The 20410-nt window shown below is 34.9% G+C and overlaps 1 protein-coding gene and 1 long non-coding RNA gene across 3 annotated transcripts; both read right to left on the bottom strand.

Moving 5' to 3' along the window:
• Nucleotides 1-1707: 1707 nt before the first annotated feature.
• LOC149081550 (RING finger protein 141-like) lies at nucleotides 1708-20015 on the bottom strand. Of its 2 annotated transcripts, XR_016193468.1 has the most exons (6): nucleotides 19723-20015; nucleotides 15263-15371; nucleotides 14372-14586; nucleotides 7497-7613; nucleotides 5302-5545; nucleotides 1708-4209 (listed from the first exon to the last, which is right to left on the bottom strand). XR_016193468.1 is itself a non-coding variant. In XM_089238490.1 (5 exons), the coding sequence occupies exons 1-5, from the start codon at nucleotides 19857-19859 to the stop codon at nucleotides 5383-5385; spliced, it is 741 nt and encodes a 246-aa protein (XP_089094616.1). In that variant the 5' UTR covers nucleotides 19860-20015; the 3' UTR covers nucleotides 1708-5382. The 2 variants fall into 2 exon arrangements, 1 of the variants encoding a protein (XP_089094616.1); XM_089238490.1 differs by having other exon boundaries at nucleotides 1708-5545.
• Nucleotides 10135-14362, bottom strand: LOC149081551 (uncharacterized). The gene is made up of 3 exons (XR_016193469.1): nucleotides 13436-14362; nucleotides 12266-12342; nucleotides 10135-10705 (listed from the first exon to the last, which is right to left on the bottom strand). It is a non-coding gene; the product is annotated as an uncharacterized LOC149081551 (long non-coding RNA).
• Nucleotides 20016-20410: the final 395 nt, after the last annotated feature.

Raw genomic sequence — 20410 nt, 5'->3', positions numbered from 1 at the left:
CAGATATCGATTACACTTAAAAAATGAAACAAAGAAAAATTCATGGCATAGTTCTTGTTTGACACAGGAACTAGTTAATATGTAAAGTAGCGACATCTATATGCGTCTTTTTATAACACGTAAAAACAATGATGTGCGCAGCAATCTATTAACAGAAGTTAACTTGAAATATGCGAGAATGCATGGATATATCAGGGTTCGACAAGTCTGAAAACAAAATTTAGGCGCTATCCAAAAAATTTTTGTACCTAAGGATACCGATTCTGGATATTATGCTGAAGTGAACTCAGAAAGAGAAGTCATCTTGTCTCTGATGGGACTCGAACAAAAGCCCTCTTGCATACCGGTGGAGACATGACCCTGCCTTCCTTATTTCACGCATTGTGGCGTGAGGCGCTGAAGTAGAGGCATTAGTAAAATCTCTTAACTTTAGGAAATGGCCCCCAGGTGAAACAGTAGAGAGATAGACAGCTATGCAAGTGGGCCCGATGGAGACAAGATGACTTTTCTTCCTAAGTTCACTCCAGCATAATATCCAGAAAATATGTTTCCTTGATATCTTGGGATGAGAAAAAAAAAACTCTCTCTTATTGTGTTTTTCTCAGTTCCAATTTAGTAATCACACTCAGAAAAATTATAGGCGTCCATACCAATCATTTAAAGTCATGATGGTAACCTGGGATTAGTCGAGCCCTAATGTGGTACAAAAGCTGGTTTAATAAATCCAGGCAGATGTTTAAGCAATGCTGTACATTTTTACATGAATTTCAACAACAGATTAGCTGATTTGGGGAACGAAGGGACTCTTGACACAAACTTAACATAAAGATAACAACCAGGATGTCTTATTCTTCTATTTGATGCCAAATATAGTGCCTACAGATCACTGCAGAACCTTACCATTCAACCTGATCTGTCCGTTGTTATATGTCATGAGGCCTATCTGCACTGCTTAGTCGAATAAATCACTGCTTACAAGGATGCTGGAGCTAAGGAGAAAATACACAAAGATGGCTATTTTCCTCCACTGCGTTTGCAATTGTAACTTGGGATTATTACACTATCCTTTATCCATTTATTTTATGTTATCTTGAGATATACTGTGTTATGTTCATGTTTTTAGGATTAGATTTCGCCACTAAAATATGAAAAGATGTTGAAATCTCATTTCAAATAATTACCATTTTTTGATAATTTTTTGCCTTCTTCTGAATTTCTTTTCTCTTCCTTCAATTTTGTAAATTTTTGCCCTTTTTAAATTTCTATTCACCCTGTTCGTTTCTTAGTTTTTGCTCACCCCCACCACCTGCTCATTTCTGGAATTCTATAACCTGTTTGCTCTTTGCAGAATTAAGTCTTACTTTCTCCTTCAGCCCTTTTCTAAAGTTTTTGCTCACGCTGCTCATGACTGTCTTAGGTAGTTGCAAGGTTCTGTTCATGGGTGAGTCTAGACTTGCTGTCTGGAAGGGGGAAACGAGGAATACATAATATGCCAAGAACAGCATCAAACATCATGCATTCAGAGGTGGCAGTGTCATGACGTGGGCAGGAATTTCAATGGGATACAGCACTGAGCTGCACATCTTTAAAGCAGTTCTGTGACGGATGCACAGCATTGAGATAACTTCTTAGACTCCATTATGAGACTGTATGCTGCAGCAGTTTGTCCTAATTTCCTTCTTATAGATGATAATGCCCATTCCCCCCCCCCCCCCCATTGAGTAAACATCTTTGACGAGTACCTGGAGAGTGAGGCACTTGTCAACAATGAGGGTACCTGATATAACACATTTCTTGTATGGGGGCTTTTCTTAATGGTGGCTAGCGTAAGTTTCCGACCTTAAATCCCATTTAAAACATTTGGGATGCTGTATGTGTCACCTCCTTCACCCACTCTAAGAAAGTTGGAAACTGCCCTAATGGAGGAATGACCCAATTGCTAGCATCTCACAATGAATCACCTAATTGAAAGAATGGGCCATTACTGTAAAGTTTGTGTGAATATCCAGGGTGCTCACATATATCTTATCAATGTAAGTTTTGCTAGTTGGTTTTTGCCCTTTAACACTAGAAAGACCGGTTGGGGACAATACCTAGAAAGTGGTAGGGGTCTGTGTCACCCCATAGCTCTTTCCGGAAATTTTTGAATATTTTATAATTTTAAAGCGAGGTATAATACTTTTTACAACAGAATAGAGTTATAACAGAGAATTAAGGGTGGAAAAAAAAATATTGACATTTGTATTTAGTTTTTGAACCATTCTGTGGAAATGACCTCTCTTGATGTGTGCAGTGTGGAGGGAACCTGGGACTGGAAGATTTTCCCCCCAAAAGGATTCTAGTATTACATAGTTTCTGGTTTTGCATAGGATCAGTAAGTGTGTGATCTTGATTTATCTTTTTGGCAGTTGGAAGCATCTGACAATGATTTTTCCGAAAAGATTCAGCTAAGCTTGTCAATTTTGATTTGAAAAAAAAAAATCCTATAATTCTAGTGATGTGAAATCAGTATTTGTAAGAAATGAGTTTCTCATAAAATATTTTAAAATCCTTGACATCCTATTGACGGGGAAGGTCCAGTGATATTTCATACACTTTTATCAGCAGCAGTTTTTTCGCAGCCGATAGATTGGATATTATTGAAATCTGTTATATTTATGGAAATGAGTTAAAGTTTGAGTCTAGTTTTAAGCTCTTTTTTGTGATTTCAATGTGGTTTACATTTATCGTTTCCAGTAGCATTTCATTTTGCACCAGCCGAGGCATCATTGGAGGTATAATTTGATTCTTATTCACACATTCATCGTCAATGCTGTTGCATGCTTTACAAATGCATAACTTCCACTCAAAAAAATCAGAAAAAATAGGGAAGGTATGATTAAAAAGTAGAACGGGGAAGGGTACCATCCCCAGACAACATATTCATAGCATAATAAACAAAAATCCCTAAAAAATGTTTCTTTCTTAATTAAAAAACTTTTTTTTTAAAGCACTATTTCAGTATCCTATAAAATTGACTTGAACCAAAGCAAAATGACAGAAAGAACTTGTTTACAAAAACAATTTTTGACCAAAACAGTGTACCAGCACAACCACAGATATGTTTTTTTTTCTGTTTCTCCTCACAATATGTATTACATTCTTTACTGGAGTCTTCCACAGTCCAGTCTGTCAAATCTCTTTGACAATGAACACAGCAAATTACGAAGACATGTAAATTTTTTACGAATGATGCTTTTTTTGAGACCACTTCCAAAAGCACAGTGCAAAATGTATAAATTACAAAATACAATGTAAATAAGTCAAGGTGAACCAGATGGTTTTACTGCCCATTCTTCTTTAAAGGAATTTGTTTACATTACGCTGTTCAATGCCAGTGTAATCGTTTATGATAAATGAAGCACTTTCATTTTTAGCTCTTTGTGGATCATTGTACATACTGTTTATGCCCCTGCATGCCCTAAATATACACAGAAGACTATTCTAGGTTTGTAGAAATGAATGCTACAAACCTAGAATAGGCTTATTTATCCAACTGCTTTGTAATGAAAACTGTTGTTTCACCTATATACAAAATGTGCATCATAATTTTGAATTATTGAATGTTAGTTACTGTCCAAGACCATGAAGTAGTAAATACAAGATTATTTCTTCCATCCAGAGAAAAGTTTTTAATGAATACTCTACTTGTTAAACCCTCAAACTAAGCAAATGAAAAATTAATAAACAAAATGGTCTACTTACACCCCCCCCTCCCCAAATAACCTTAAAAACAATACAATTTCTGCTTTGGCGGTGTCATTAATTACAATCTACAACATTTATAATATTTGCAAACATATCAATGACTCTCTCCTCAATTAAAGTCAATTACACAAATTTTGTTGGTAGAATTTAGTAGGACAAAACTGAGAAAGTAGGACATTTTACCAAAAGTAAGAAAAGCAGAACAAGTGGGAGCACTGAAAATGGTTTGCCTGAAAGTAGTTTTCACCCTTCTCTAAATTCTCATTGTCAACAACACTAATTTTTCTCAAACAATCTTTGCCAACTTCTAGAAAATTTTTTCTTCATTGAATCTGCGTTTTGTTGCCATTTTTACAGCAATCATAAGCAGGTGAATACTTTTACTTCCCAAAACAAACACCTCATCAGACAAAATGACAAAAATACCAGATAACAAAAGCTCAGACACCTGCTGACCGACATCTGCAAATAAGAATGAAAGTAATCAAGTCTCGAGTATTAGGTTAACAAAGAGATTATGAGAAGAATTGATCGTACAAAAGTCAACTGCCACATAATACTGGTAGTGTTCTAAGGTAAATATGTTCTAAAATGAATGGGAGGGTCAGTGTGAACCCCTTCCATCTTTCTAGGTATACTACAGTTTCCATCTCTGTTGTTAAGAACGTCTATGAAAAAAGCTTTAGTATACAATAAGAACATGATAATTCAAAAAAGTCTAGAAATCTGTAAGTGTTTTGTTCATTCTCACTTGAGATAAGGGAGCAGAAAAAACACGTAGGATCACACAGACCCTGTTCGTCACTCTAGTGTTAAACATTGATTTGTTAATGATCAAAATGTAACACACACACATTACCATATAATTTATCAAAATTAAATATTGTTTTCGTCTTTGTACACAATCCTTGCTTTCTTTAATGCATTTGCAATTTGGTGTTACTCAAAAAGCTTTACTTTCCGATTTTTTTAATATTATTTTTACACCACATGCTTAACTTTTGGGAGCCAGAATATTTTTACGACCCCTGAAATTTTGCGGCCCAGCGTGATCACACCCTCTGCACCTACCCAAGTGTAACCTTGTTTATAGTAAGACTCAAACCACTACGTAGTACTAGATTTGGAAGATGCACACACCTCCCACTTATACAAAGAATCTATCAAATATCAAGTGGACTTGCCGATTACTTCGATTCAGGTTTTAATGAATAAAAATCCTCTATAGAGATTTGAAACAAAGTTTCCTGATAAATAAAACTACACACACATATAAATGCCTACTAATGATCGCTATAGCTACTGGGAGAATTTACTCAGTGCATAGAATATTGACCATTTAAACATAAACATGCATAGAGCTCTCTCTCCTATTATGCTATTCTATGGATAGAAATTTCTGATGGTTTCAATAACATGATTTTCTTCGATGTATATGACATGGGCATATTATATAGAATGACAACAAATCAGGGCCCAAATTCTTAAATAAATATTATCATTGATCTGACCCTGTAACATTTGGCAAATAGATAAACATGAATTTTTACGCACTCATGTTGGCATCATCGCTTCCATTCTGCAGATACATTCGCGAAGAGAGATATTACAATGATATGTATGGCGATGACCGGATTACGAGGATCCTTCTCTTGAACATTTCTGCATGAGGACGTTCAAAACTTTTTCCATCTCTCTAGAGACTTCTGAAGTTTCTGGAATCTCGGGAAGGACCCATGAATCATCTGTATTTTCTAAATCTTCTCGACAAACAGGACATGTTTTGTTAGACACATTCCTGGAAAGAAAATGACAGTGTGTGTGTATATATATAACAAGTAAATGACAGCTTCGAGATAAACTCACAAACATTTCAAGTTACTTTCATTCACATAGTGTAACATAGACCACTGGATTTTCTTCTTTTGCAATCATCTAACCTGCATCTTAAATTTTATGAGAGATCAAAATTCTCTCTTAATTATACTTAATAGTTTTACATTAGTCTTTCACCAGGTAAAATATCAGCTCGAGTTTTCATTGTTGTTGGTGAATTGTATTTTGTAACTTTTATGTTGAGAATGTGAATAATATAAATACTTTGTTTTGTTAGCGGAAGGATTGCGACTTCAGTTGATGCAGATGTATTGTTCTGTTCATCACACAATAGAATTTGTTGACATATTAGGGGAAACCTGGCTATTTTACCAGACAGTGTTATTTTTTTGTTGCCATTATGAAATATTGATGCTTGATAATTCATCATTGTGTATGATTATGCAAATTAAAAGAGATGTAGTTTTTTCCGTCTCATGATGGCAGATGTGTGTGGTCCAATTAATTAGGCCGAAAACAAACCTATTCCTTAAAAGATGTTTTTACGGCCCGAAATATTATGAGAAATTGAATTTTCAGGATGTTATGCCAAAATAAATATTTAGAAAGAAAAGTGATTTGTCTTCCCCGGCATTAAACCAGAGAAGAGACAAACCACTTTTCTTTCCAATTATTTTTTTCCGCATAACATCCAGAAAATTCAATTTCTCAATATATTTCAGGCTGTAAAAACATCTTGTAATACAAAATGCCACCTGCGGCAAACATTACTTTAGTTTAGGGAGGCTGCAATGCCTCCACTCAGCACTTCACACTGATGATGCATGTTATAAGGAATTAAAACGTGGGTCTCTGGTGTACTGGTTAGGGCACTTGCCCAGTACGCAAAGGGACCTAGGTTTGATTCCTAGAGGAAACCAATCACTATTCTTTCCAAATATCCATTTTAGGACAACGTCCAGAAAATTCGATTTCTCAATAAACATATTCCTGTTGTTTATAAATACTGATAGTAAAAAAAAGCATGATTGCATTTCTTCGTTCTAAATTGTTCATTCAGTACTAACCTCATACTTAGTTGTACGATATGTTTTGCCTTTGCCACATCTCTCTCTACCCCCATTGATGTTTGGAGAAATCTGCTAGCACTACATTGACGCTTCTCATGCGTCATCCATAGAGCTTCGCCTAGCACTTCCAAATCAACTGGCAACTTTGTGACATCGGGATAAGATGATTCTGTCTCTACCAAAGTGATTGTGTCGTATTACCTAAATAGTCTAGCGGCTTGAATTTCCAAAGTAAGGTGATGTCAGCAGATGACAAACTACACCACAGATCAGAGAGATCTTTGACCTCTTCTGCAATTTACTCCGAAATAATGTAATTTACTGTTACAGAAAACTAATTCTTAATTTGAATTATGTTTGACTGAGGATGACTAGTTTTAATTGCATAATAATATTCGATATTCGTGTGATGTCAATAACTGCCTTATTGTGGAAAATCGATTTCCATGTCTATTCTTTTCGCTGTCTGATAACTGGGATAAAAATAAGAATTTGGGAATGCAACTGGGGCTCCTGGCATAATGTTTTTTTTTCCAACCAAATGACCTATATGAAAAGGGCTTGACAAATCGAAAAATAATTCAGACGCCAGATGGATTTTTTTAAGAGCCAATCATATTTCTTCAAGAGATTTTATCCCTTATTTTCCGGGTACTTGGCATGTCTAACCTGGAAAAGGATCATTGTCATAATCTTCAAAATATTTTTACATTGTCCTCAAACTCCAATTTAATTAATCATATATATATATAACATTTCAGGTGTCAATGTGCAAATGATTTTGGTCGACATTGCGACCAGGGTGATTTGTCAAGCACTGCATGTGAACAAAACTTAACATACCACTGCTCTATGCAAAACAGGCAATAGCTGTGAGCGCAAGGCAAGGTAATTTCTGGCTTCCTTTCCATGCAGATGCAACATTCTTCCAGATCTGTGTCCAATTCTTCCCCGTTAATCCTTTGGATTTTAAGAAAATAAGTAAATACATATAAATCAAGAACATATTTCAAATCTGAAAAGAGTTCAACAATCTCAGCGCAGCAATAACTTCACAAGGAAATAAAAACATCAGAAAAACTTTGGTCAGAACCCTTGAAATAAACACATACAGTGATATCCCAATGCAGTGAAACCTCGCTACAACGATACTCAATATAACGATTAATCTCTTTACAACGATACAGTATTTACTCAAGTCTTGTTTGGAAATGCCAAAACTTTAGTGTTAAATATAACTGGTCTGATTAATTTATTGTTAATCGCAGTTAAAAATTTCAGTTGAGTTAATCAACTCGATCAATCCAATTTAAATTTTCATTAAATGTATGTAAATTAACTTTATTTACTCGATGAAACCGATTAGATGTGTTGAATGATGTTCCTCTTCATAACATTTTAGATAAGTGACCATATTTAAATATGCCTGAATCAATAATTTCATCTAATTTTTTTTTTTGGATAGCGAAACACAAGTCGAGTCGATGAAAACTGGGGAGGGTTTCAGTTTAAAACGGAGTTTGATTGGAGTTTTAAGAGTAAAGCTCAAAATATATTGTCTCCACCATGAACATCAGTTTTGTAGTTCGGGAAGCATTTCCCTCTCCCCAGTACTATTTGGGAGCAAACCCCCCCCCCCCCCCCAGATAGTTCCTAAATTTTCTAAAGGAAACAAGCAACAATATGAAGATTGAAAGTAGTTTTGAAATCAGTGACTAATCTAAAATTAATCGATTTTCGCATAGTCTTTTTGTGCTGGAACTCTGACGTCAATGGGGGGGGGGGGGACACACATGTATGTCATATCTCAGTTTGCACAGTCGATATGTAGAACTGTATATAAATACAGGATCATCGCTCTATACAACATTTCCTCCACAATGAACTGAGTAGTCTGACTCATCTGATTCTTTCGGGACTGAATATCCTAGCCTCTGTGTTTTGGCATCATGCCAGATGCTGTTCTTCATGATTGTCAGTCAAAGCTGTCTGATACTCCCGGGAAAGGTCTACTGAAAGGTGTTCTTAGTCTCATCCCCTTGCCATGACCTGGCGATCCTTGATCTCTCGTGCATGATTCCATGAGACTCCAATCCAGATGTTGCTTCTTTCTGATTATCTGAAAGTTGATATTCAATATCTTATGCACAGTTCCATTGGACTCCAATCCAGGAATTGTTTCTTCTTGATTGCCTGAAAGCTGAATGTTGATCCTTCATGGATGATTCCGTTGGTTTCTAATCTGAATGTCGTGACACATTCTGATTGATCTCTCAAGCGATGTGTTTGATAGTGAATTAGGACTTCGTCCATACAGTGATCCAGGGCAACGTTCACGGACTCATAATAAGTTGTATTATTGAATGTTTTTGGAAAAGCTTTCCACCTGATTAATAACTGGTTTGACAAAAAGCTTTGATGATTGTTGATACTGAAAGTATTACTGCCTTCCAGTGATCCAGCGATTTCGTTAATGTGACATAAACCTGATCTGTTGTGTGTCGGATTAGCAAGATTCTACTGTATTAGTATTAAGAATAGACCCACCAGAAAATGCACTTACAGGGTGTCTACCACATACTCAAAAGAAAATTTGGTGACTTATCCTGGGGGTGAACTATCTCTGCAGTCCTTAGTAACTACTAGTCCTAATGAGCTACCGGTCGGAGGACTGAAGCTAAGGACCGCTTCAACTACTAGTAGTTAAGAGGTACTATGTACTACCAGTCCTTAAGGTCACGTGACGTGAAACAGTAGTTAGAGGGGGAGAAAATTTTTGGTTTCGAGAGTAACAGATCTCTAACCAATCGGGATGCCGTTTGAAGCCTACAACTACTACTAATTATTTAACAATCGTTTTTCCGCAGTGGGTTGTGGCAGCGATTTCATGTTTACAAACAAACATGTTGTAAACAAACTTTTTTTTTCCGAAGGACTCGCCATACATTTTTTTGTCACCCGTGTTTTGCAATTTTTTTTTCTCTAATATCGCTGGCTAGTTTAATTATTTTGTAACCGTATGAGGACGTTGCATTTTTCATCTTGGGACTTTTTTTTTAGAATAAGATTCAGTATATAATAATAGTCAAAGTATTTTTCTTGTCCGAGCTCATGGACCCCACTTTTGGATGCTTGAAGAAGCGAGTATATGGGACCCCAGCTGCATATAAGCGGGTCGCATACTGATGAAATCAAAATTTGAAAAAAAATTCTTACAACCAAATGTAAGATTTTAAATTAAGGTTACCGGCACTAGTTGAGCCTATGGCCGTAATGTGCCTTTTCGGGGCAGACTTTCCCTTTTTTTTTTGGGGGGGGGGGCTCTTCTTGAAAGGGTAATTATGCAAAATAATTATAGATTTTTGGGCCCCCTATTCACCTCGGGAGCCGTACTTGAGGCCCCAGCTGAATACTGTTTTTAATATTGAGTGCTACTTTTTTTTAAAAACCAATTTGTTAAATGATTTTTTATTATCCATTTTTATTCCTTTTAAATTCATTGAAACAACGAATTGCAAATTCTTTCTGGAGCAATTAAAATAATAAATTATTGATAATTTATAATTAAAAGAATTAACTGCCTTGCTGCGTATTGTAGTTCTGTATTTTAAACTATGGGTTTCTCCTCAGTATTAAAAAATATTATCAGAACATGATTCTCTATGAATGAGCACTTACCTGTTAATGCAAGTGAATACTTCAATATTTAAAAGATATATACTTCTATATTAAAGATCTTTCATCAATTTATCTGTTTCATATTTAGCTTCCAACAAATAACTTCACCTGATAACTTTCATTTGATCGTATATTTCATTTCAGTTGATTAGAAGATGAATGATTGATTGAAGTTGATTAATAGAAACATGAATTGAATAACAACTTGCACACATGATTTGTCATACAAAAACATTTTATTTCAAACATATATTCATAGAAAGTTATCATAATCACAATTTATTTGTTGTACTTTTCTTAGAAATCGCATCCTTCAAGAATATAATTTTTTGAGATTCATTAATTTTCATTTGCATCTTCAAATGTTGATTTACCTGAAATTAGAAAGAGGAAGAAAAAAACAACTTTATTATGCTTATCAATCTTTAAATGTACTGTATATTTGATTTCAAATTATAACAGTCTTTATTTGCATAAGTAGAGATAATTCGTGCACAATAGCACTTTGTTGACTCGCCACCATTTTATCACAGTAGGATCCAAAATGCATCAACTGTGTTTTACAAGGGAGGCCTGGCATTGCACACAGATGCACTTGTTCATGTCTAGATCTTTTTACCTAGGGCTTCACAAATCTTAGGAGCCAACATTGAAAAAAAGAAAATCATACTGACACCTAAAATTTTCTATGCAGATCACAAAATATTTGGAGTTTATGTCTGCATCTTCCGATATGTGAAGATCATCACCAAGTGCTAAAAAAGTTGAATATAATTTGTTTTTACTTTGGATTATTTCTCCTAAAAATATGCTTGGCTGCCGAGAAATTTGGCCGGCACCTAAAATGTTTTTCAATTTTTCGAGCCATGGTTCTACCCTAAAATATTGGTCAGACAGATGAAGTGAAAAAACCTATTGGCACGCAGCTAACTTCAAATTTTCACTTTACTTTCAGCTTCGCTCTAAAACACATCCTTAGCAACCTCTTGTGGACCCTATTTAAATTAACATAGAAATTTTGCAGTGTTGTATGGTCTTACTAGTTAAAAAGTATAATATTATTTGTCGTCAAACATATTGTTTTAATATTTCCATTCACAAAATTTGCTCATCAGTAAATATAACACGTTTTTCAAAGAATTAATATTGCTTTTCAGTTAGCAAAGCTTCTAAAGGTTTTTTTTAATGCCCTCCCTCTCATTTATATAGCCAAGACAGGTTTTTCAACAGTATACATGTTTTTACTTGCACTGGTCAAATTTTGAGTGGTACAGGTAGCCATTAAGAAATCTATCTTAATTTGCTCAATTCAATTATGTCCAAAAGAGTTGTTCTTTCAATAGTATCTGAAAAAATTATTATAAAGATAATTACTCATAGCAAGATATTTCTCGAGAGAAACCAATATGGTATGGACTAAAAACAATGCCACCTTTCCCCCTTGCTTATTTTGTTTTTGCACATATAAAATGTGTCGCTGAAATTACAATAATTTCAGAGGGTAGTATGTTTCTGTTAAGTTTTATATTGAGAAATATTCAAGTGATTTTACAGTTTACAATTTTTATGAATTTTCTCAACTTAAAATTGAATGTGTATAAAATAGGTTATTTTATTCATCATGCAACATAAATGAGACACTGAAATACATTTCTTAATAAACGTGTGAATTTATGTAATACAGCCTCTCCGAAACGCTATTATGTCTGCGATCTGATATAACGCCAAAATTATTTGGGTGGGATGGTGGCATTAAATCGGGGGTTCGACTGTATTTGTTCCACTAGGGTTGTTGATACAAATGAAATCAGTGAAAATGAAGCGACACAATGTTAAAATTTATGTCATTAAATCATGCATGGAAATATTTTATTTTACATGAAAATAATAATGGAAACTGTTGCTCAAAGTCAAATACAAAGAATTAAAATTACCTTTGTTTGCTCTGGTATAATTGTTTGATAACTTTGAAAACCTTCACATAACTTCGTAGCTACCTACAGCCAATTTCCTGGGAAACAAAATTTTTCAAGAGTTAGAAAAGTCTCACAAATGTATATACAATATATATATATATATCAGCTGTTTACTAACAACATCGTTAAAAAATAAATGCTTGTTAAAAGTTTAAATGTTAAAAGTTTCAGTTCCACAACATCTCAAAATGTTATATTTTAAAGTTCTTAAGTATTCGACATGGAAATTTTTTTTCTGTTGTTACCCATACACACAAAATCAAAAACAATTTTTGGCAAAAAATTCAATTTGAACACACACAGCAAGGCCATAACCCAAATACTGAAGTAGTAATATGTTTCAAACACTAATCTGCTTCCTTTCATTATAATATATATATACCTCAACACTAAAAACTGTGCGTGAAATTAAAACTTTGTTTTTTAGTCCTATTGTACGAACTTCATTTTTTATATCAACAAAACAATATAATGATTCCTTATTAAATATTAATCTCAGAGCGAGTTACAGAGTGCAATTTTTAAAGTAGTAGCATATGATTTTTTTCTGAAAATTGAACTTTCACTAAGTATTACAATATTGTTCATTTGAACAGTTCAAAATATCAAATCTATATTTTAATCCTTTACACTAAATTTAGTGCATGAGTTTTACAAAATTTAATATTTAACATTACTGCCAATTTTTACCATGCTTTATTTCAATTTCACCATTACTCATCACAAAAAAATTAATTAAAATTTTTGCCATTTAGGTGCTATAATTTATTATCAATGAATTGTATTTGTTATTATTTATTTACGCATGTGCTCAATTCATTTAGACATAATTTTTCATTAAAAAAAATTAATGTAGCAAAAAACATAGAATGTAAAATTTTAATCTGATATTATCGTAATAGAAGATTCATCTTTCATTCGCCATGTAAATATTTTCAATACAACCCAAAATATACATGGGCTATTTGATATTTTTCCAGCATTACCAAGTGGGACCCACTGCCCTATTGATTGCGTAACATTATGTCCATTTATATTTTTAAATAACGCATTTACTGAGCAAAAAAATATTAATAATATCTCTAACACTTTTCTTATATAGTTCGATAGCAATAAAATAATTCTTACCTCAGTAATGAACATGCTAGCACTTCGTCGTGGCTTCGATCGCCGATGTCAACATACACGTATGTATACTACAGCAGGTTTTGGAGGATATAACGATGAATCACTTCAACTTTGATGACACCGAAGATATAATCCAAGTTTTATCTGTCATTATTATCGTAAAAAAATTTTCAATTCGAAAAAAAACAGCATATTTCATCGCTAAATATCACAGCGAGAGCTCGCGGCCAGAGGCAAAATTTCCTCTTTTCCAAGATGGCCGCCGTGAACTACTTTTCTTGCTGCTTTAGGACTAGTGCTAGGCAGTCCTTAGCAGCGGTCCTAAGTAACTACTAAAAAAAAGTCCTTAGCTTAGAGATAGTATCGAAAAGTCGAACTACTGGCCATCTAAGGACAAATCGGGGCTTAACTACTTTTTTTCGGCTAAGGACCGCAGAGATAGTTCACCCCCTGAACTCATTTGGTGGCATTGACGATTTAACGAAACCTAAGCTGAGATAGACTTGGAAGGTATGAGGGTGCATGATGATGATGTGTGTGTCAATACATATACATCAGGGGCTGGACAAACCACAAAAAAATCTAGGTGCCAGAAAAATTTTTACCCGAAGAAAAAAGTCCAAAGCAATGTTTTTCAAGCATAGCGACCCTCTTTCATGTTGGCAAATATGCTGCTATGAATTCCAAATATTTTATGCTCCTTTCAGCCTGTAATTTAGTAACTACACAAAGAAAATTTTAGGTGCCAATATCAATTTTTTAGTCGCCGTACCAATTTTTTTGTGACCTGGCACCTGTCCAGCCCTGCAATACATGCATATATATCAAGAGATCCGCGTACATGTTTGATGTTGGGGGGAGGGAATGTCACTTCTTCAACTCTATGTATCTAACCCATGTTTATTCAAGAGCATAGACAACATCAAAGTGTCTTACTTGTTCAAGATCATAGACATCGACAGAGGATTTCTCTGGAGTTGTCGACAGGGCACCTTGCAAGAAGTCTCGGCTTCATCTCCCTCATTGCCCATCGATTTGTCCTTGCTTTCCATCATCGGTTTCAAATGGTACATAATGACGTTATAAATCTGGATGAATTGCTTTAGATTAAGAAACTTGCATTCTTCAACGTCATCGCTGCCTTCCTGAATCTGTGACCACATACAGAAAAAAAAAATTTCGTAAATAAAATAGCTGAAGTAAGCAAATTAGAAAACATCTATTCAAACGCCAGATGGCATCGATTAACCCTCAAGCCCCAAGATACAGACTTTTTGGAAAATTTCATTTTTTTCCCCTCACACAAATGAAACTGACATAATTTAGCACAGTGGCAAACAAGTAATATTATGCATGTAACATCATTTTTGGGGAGGGGGGGGGGAAATAACATATTTTCTGGATTTTATGCTGAGGTGAACTCGGAAAGGAAAGTCATCTGGTCTCCGGAACTTGAACTCAGGTAGTCTTGCATACTGGGCAAGCATCGACACTACTGGAGACACGACCCCACCTTTCTTAGTTTACGCACTGTGGCATTGAGGTGCTGAAATGGAAACATTTGTTGTTGTCTCTTAACTGCAGCAAATGACCCCCTCCACAGGTGAAACGACAGAGATAGGCAGCATTTTCTCAGCCCAGCATATCAAGGAAACAGTTTTTAATGATTTACACTGTTATTATTATTACAGCAAAACATCTAATAACAGACACTTTTGAAGCCCACGAGAACAGGGCTTCAATGTAATTTGTTAAATATCCAAACAATGGACAAACTTCGGTTCGCTATCAAGGGGTTCAACTGTAATACCAATATGGTACACATACCCTGACACAGACTATCCGAACAGTAGCCTTCCAGAATATAGTAGAATCGCTGCCACCCTTTTTCACAAAAACCAGAGTCTTCTTGTTGGCATCTTTGTTTGAGAGAAATCTGTTAAAAAATAAATAAATGAAATATAAGTCATGAAACTATACTTTTCCTAATTAATAAACAAATTTTAAGCTATATGGTCAAGCAGCCAAAAACTTTTCCGCAACAGACACAATTTCATCACTATCTATATATTGAGTAAAGCGCATGGGACAGGTTATTGCAAGCAAGTAGAACTACCCATACTATGATTTAGCTCGATATAAATGGTTTCCATTTGAATCTTACTACATGTACTTTCCTCCTCTACCAAAATCAAACTGGCTCATTTGGGATTGCGCCAAAAACAACAAACACCAACATCAATCGTCCTGCAAATTCCCGTCAATACTTTACACCTAGTATTGGATGGGAGGACTGTCTGATAAAGAAGGCTATGCAACACACCAGTCAAAATATGTTCGAATATCTTTCTGTTCAGATTCGTGTAAGATTCATGGCCATTAATTCCAAAGCATATACCATTGGAACAGTTGAAATGTGGTGTTTTGCACTTTAGCACCAAATTTCTCACACCAATGCTGCCAAACAAATTGAGATTTGGCACTGATTCAATCCCCAAAACACACAAGTATCACGTAATATGAATTTTGCATCAACTAAAGTGCGTCTCAAAATGATAAAAAGCCACATACAATATTCTAAATATAACTTATTGCCTGGAAGTGAAAAATTCTTTTTTCACTGGAAATACCAGACTGCATAGGATTAACACGATAGTAATTTAATGCCTGCATTTCTTGTGCCGAGAAAGAAAAAAAGAAAATGATCAAATAATGGAATCAAAACATGCCCCAAAATGATAAAGCTACTCAAACCAATGTTTCATGAATGTTCTTCCAATTTAATGAATTACGAGAAATTGACAACTTTATTCATTAAATCAAGGAAATCGTTAAATTGGGGCATAAATACTCGAAACGACAAATTTTTAAAAGCTGCTCACTTTCGTGGGTTGCAGTTACAACTTATTTCTAACAACAATTGAAAAACAACATAAACTTAACAATAAAGTCAAGATGCATGATAAAATTGCTTGATAGAAGTTTGTTTGATACATTCAACATTTTTATCAAATTCTGTCGAAATTGACATTTTTTCTTCAGATGGTCACGCCATTCTTTACTTGTCGAGACAAGACAGAGTGCAAACTTAAAGTAACTTTATTTTTTTTTACTGAAATCTAAACATGTGGACAGCACAATATTTTATGGTATTGGTCAGGGTTGAGTTTTTTGATGTCCAAATCAGACTGGCAAAAACTGGTTTGAAACGTGGGAATCACAAAAACTCAAGAACAGTCACAAACCTAAATGAATGCTTTTGAATAATGTTTTGAACACAGAATAGGTATATAACATGGTGAGAAACTTACTTTTATTTTTAAACATTAATTTATTACACAATAATTAAAACAAAATATTAATTATAATTTGCAATTATTAATTTTTCTGCAACATGCAAAGAGTCTAGAACCGATAACATGCAATTTTATGGTTCATTTTATCTACACTACTGATTACCTGTGTTCAATTAACTAAGTGAAATAGAGCTGGTTATCTATATATATGAAATAGCATGTCCTGACTGACTGATTCATCATCGCCCAGCCGAAACCACTAAGTTGTAAATATTGAATTTGGCCAATAGTATTATTTCATGATGTAAAGTGTAAAGACTCACTAAGAAAGGGTTTTTCCGAATTCAACTCCTAAGGGAGTCCAAAAGTGATTCAAAGATAACAGAGAAATCAGACTGACCAGAAACCGTTGAATCTGTATTCAGAAGTTCAGTCAGAAGTTTTGTTGCATGACGTAAAAAATAACTAAGAAAGGTTTTTTTAGACCCCTAAGGGGGTCATAAAAGGGTTCAAAGGTGGCATTTGTGAAATGTGTTCTGTAGTTTAATTCATGACGTAAAAACCGACTAAGAAGAGATTTTTAGAAATCCGATCTCTAAGGGATCATAAGAAAGTTCAAATATAACATAGAGAAATCAAGTGGAACCGAATCTGCTGAAATTCATTAAATTTGGACAGAAGTTTTATTTCATAATGAAGAAAGTTTTTTTTTTTCGAAATTCGATTCGAAAGAGGTTCATAAGAGGGTTCAAAAGTAGCATTCATCAAATTTGTTCTATAGTTTTATTTCATGACCAACTAAGAAGGGGGTTTTTCAAAATTGCCAAAATTTACTTTGCAATCGCTCAAAATAGCAGCTTATTTCACTGTAATTCATCAATTTTGTTTCGTTCTCAAGCAGTTAGGCATTTTCCTCGACCAATTATGAAGAAAAAAAATGAAAAATTTAATTTGAGACAAAAAACTGTTTCGAAACCTTAAAAAAAACTATTTTAAAATGAGATAAATTTTCAGAAATAAGTTCAAAACGAAAAATTAAATCAAAGTTGATTGACAAAGGAAGCTATTCTTATATATTCACCTTCATTCTAAGAAGATACAGAACCGTTGTTTTCTTCAATGAACATACACTTAAATTCTGTGTTACTCGTATTTCTTTAAAAGTTGTGCAATTCAGCCACGTTGGTTTCATTCCCTTTATTTCAAGCTTTAATATTGTGAGCTACAATAACTTCAATATTCCAGTCTTTTTGACGGGAAGAGAGAAGGGAACAGAGAATATTCTCGAATTATTCTCTTGAAGAAGGGTTGGCAGGTTTCTGATGCATGGTGGTTTTTGACGGTTTCAACCGTGGTTTAAACTGTCACATCAAAAATCTTTGTCAAAAACCTCAAATATTGCTTTTCAATTTGAAAATTCCCGTGATTTTGATTGCATGTAATGTTTAAAGTGGCTACAAGTGTTATACAAATAATAAATACTTGAATAATAAATAATATTCTGCTGTCTACAGAATTATTTTGAACAAGATATTTGAGAACAGGTGCTGTATAATCCAGAGATTGAAGATTTTTGGCGACTCTTAGTGCACCTGTACAAACCATCTGCTGTACTCTTTTCATAACATATAGGTGCTGAAAAGTTCTTTTATGCCAAAAATATAACATTGATTTTTGTTGTTATTAAATTATCTAACACTGATACTTGAAACAATACCTTTATTGTGCGTAACATGAGAATGTATCTAGCAATCAAAATACTAAATTGTTGGACCATATGTTTAAGAAACTCCTATAACTCCTAAGGTAAGCCCCCCCCCCCTACAACTCTCACTTAGGTGAAGCCTTATGTGCATAATATTCTCTACAACAATTAGATCCAACATTCAATTTTCTAGAAAAAAAAACATGCAAATTGTTAGGTGGTACTCCAATTTGGATTGGGGTACGATTTTTCACTGGGGTGCACACTGCTGTAAATATGGACCTGGACCTATCCTTCATATGAATTAAGCACTTACAGCAAAATTATACTGATAAGAAGGAAAATCTTAACACACAGCATCATGAACTCCTGTTGCTGCACCTTTCTAGCTGACGAAGTACAAGCCCTCATTATCGAAAATCATCAAATCAGATCTCATTGCCATGGGTTCCCCCCACGGCCCTAATCTTGCAGCTGGTCCTTAGGCAAGTTCCGGGGAGGAATGTGGACGAAGCGCATGTGTAGTTTAGTAGTAGCTGGGGCCAGGACTTTCTTTTATCGGCTCCCCTCTATAGTAAATTTACATTAATTTAGAAATTCAGAAGAGGAATGTGTTTGAAATGCATGTACGGTGAAGTAGTAGTATTCGCCAACTGCCCAGGTGTCTGGATGCATAGGAAACTCTGTCATGAAATCTAGTACAAATTTTCGAGAATAAGTACGTAAATTGGCGATACTTCAAATCTGGTAGCGGGCCTCAGATCACCCGAGGGTCCACGGCGTTGCAAAGCCAGCCCTGGACTTGACCTATCATCAATATAGGAATCATCCTATCAGATCTCATTGCCCTGTGTGCCTTTAACTTGAGGTGCCCAGTCTCGGCTCAACCAGCACATCCTAGAGATAGAAGGCCTCCGGACGGGTTATCACAAACGCCATCCAAACTACCTAGCAAGTTTGCAAAACTGCATCCTATTTCGTTTCTTCTTATTTTGGCGTCGAATTTTCTTGATTGGCTTACAAATATTGCATAGTGATTGGATGTGGGGCATAGAAATCGCCAATTCTGAGCCCGATCATTTCTTTTCCGCACAACGATGTGACTGACACGAGCACAGGGAATTTTTTTCTCTGAATATTCTGAGCGAAATGGGCTACTTACTGACTTCACAAGCAGGTGCGGAGGCCTTCTATCTGTAGGAGGTGTTGGCTCAACAGCCATGGCCCGTAAGCTATATGCCATTACAAATGGGGTGTAAAAAAAAAATTTAACTGTCAAAACTCACAGTGCATTGAGTTCCTTGAGCATCTCCAAGAACCGGGGATAAGTCAAAACGGCCAATCCTCCCACGATGTGAGCCTCTTTCAAAAACTCATCTTTCACGTTTTCAAGATCGAATTCTTTTGCCACTGACTGCCCCATCGGAAATTGTGATCGTTTGACAGATCGGTCGTTCGTCGATCTTGAGATTTTCAGCGCTGACGGCTCCACCAATTATTTGTCACACAAAAACAAAGTGGGGAGCTGAAAATCTGACGTCTACCACCACCATTGTTATTATTTTCATTTTGTCACGTGATAGCATCATACGATCTATCCTAATGCAGACGATACTGAAACATAGGACTAAGCTGACCATACTTCCCCGAAACAAAATACTGAAAATTATTGCCAAAGATAAGCAAAGTTGCTAATTGTTGCTAAAAAAACAGCGAAAAATCCTGAATTGTAGCCATTGAGCTATAAGGTTATATCTCAGTGATTGTAGCAGATGAAATACTACTGCGAATTGCGGTGAATCAAAATTATTTTTTGAAGAAATGTGAAAAGAACCACGAAAATATGTGAAATGAATATTCATATTTATCGTCATAATTATGACAATATAATTTATAGATTGTGAAAATTTCAAAAAGAATAAATATTCAAGAATACTGCGTTGAAAGCGTAAAACATAATGTGACCATATATCC

Source organism: Pholcus phalangioides, unplaced genomic scaffold (genome assembly GCF_987345545.1).
Source record: "Pholcus phalangioides strain wild (caught in Gottingen) unplaced genomic scaffold, Ppha-v1.0 ptg000010l_1, whole genome shotgun sequence".
Classification (NCBI taxonomy): Eukaryota; Metazoa; Arthropoda; class Arachnida; order Araneae; family Pholcidae; genus Pholcus; species Pholcus phalangioides.
Note: the sequence above shows the minus strand (reverse complement) of the source record. Positions and strands in the feature narration are given on the sequence as shown.

What these genes read in the sequence shown, in the direction of transcription:
- LOC149081550 (XM_089238490.1), bottom strand. Translation starts at nt 19,859, where the DNA reads ATGGGGCAGTCAGTGGCAAAAGAATTCGATCTTGAAAACGTGAAAGAT. An exon ending in TTCGGATAGTCTGTGTCAGG is followed by an intron (nt 14,587 to 15,262) that starts GTATGTGTACCA and finishes ATGTGGTCACAG; the next exon opens with ATTCAGGAAGGCAGCGATGA. An exon ending in ATGTCTATGATCTTGAACAA is followed by an intron (nt 7,614 to 14,371) that starts GTAAGACACTTT and finishes TAAAATCCAAAG; the next exon opens with GATTAACGGGGAAGAATTGG.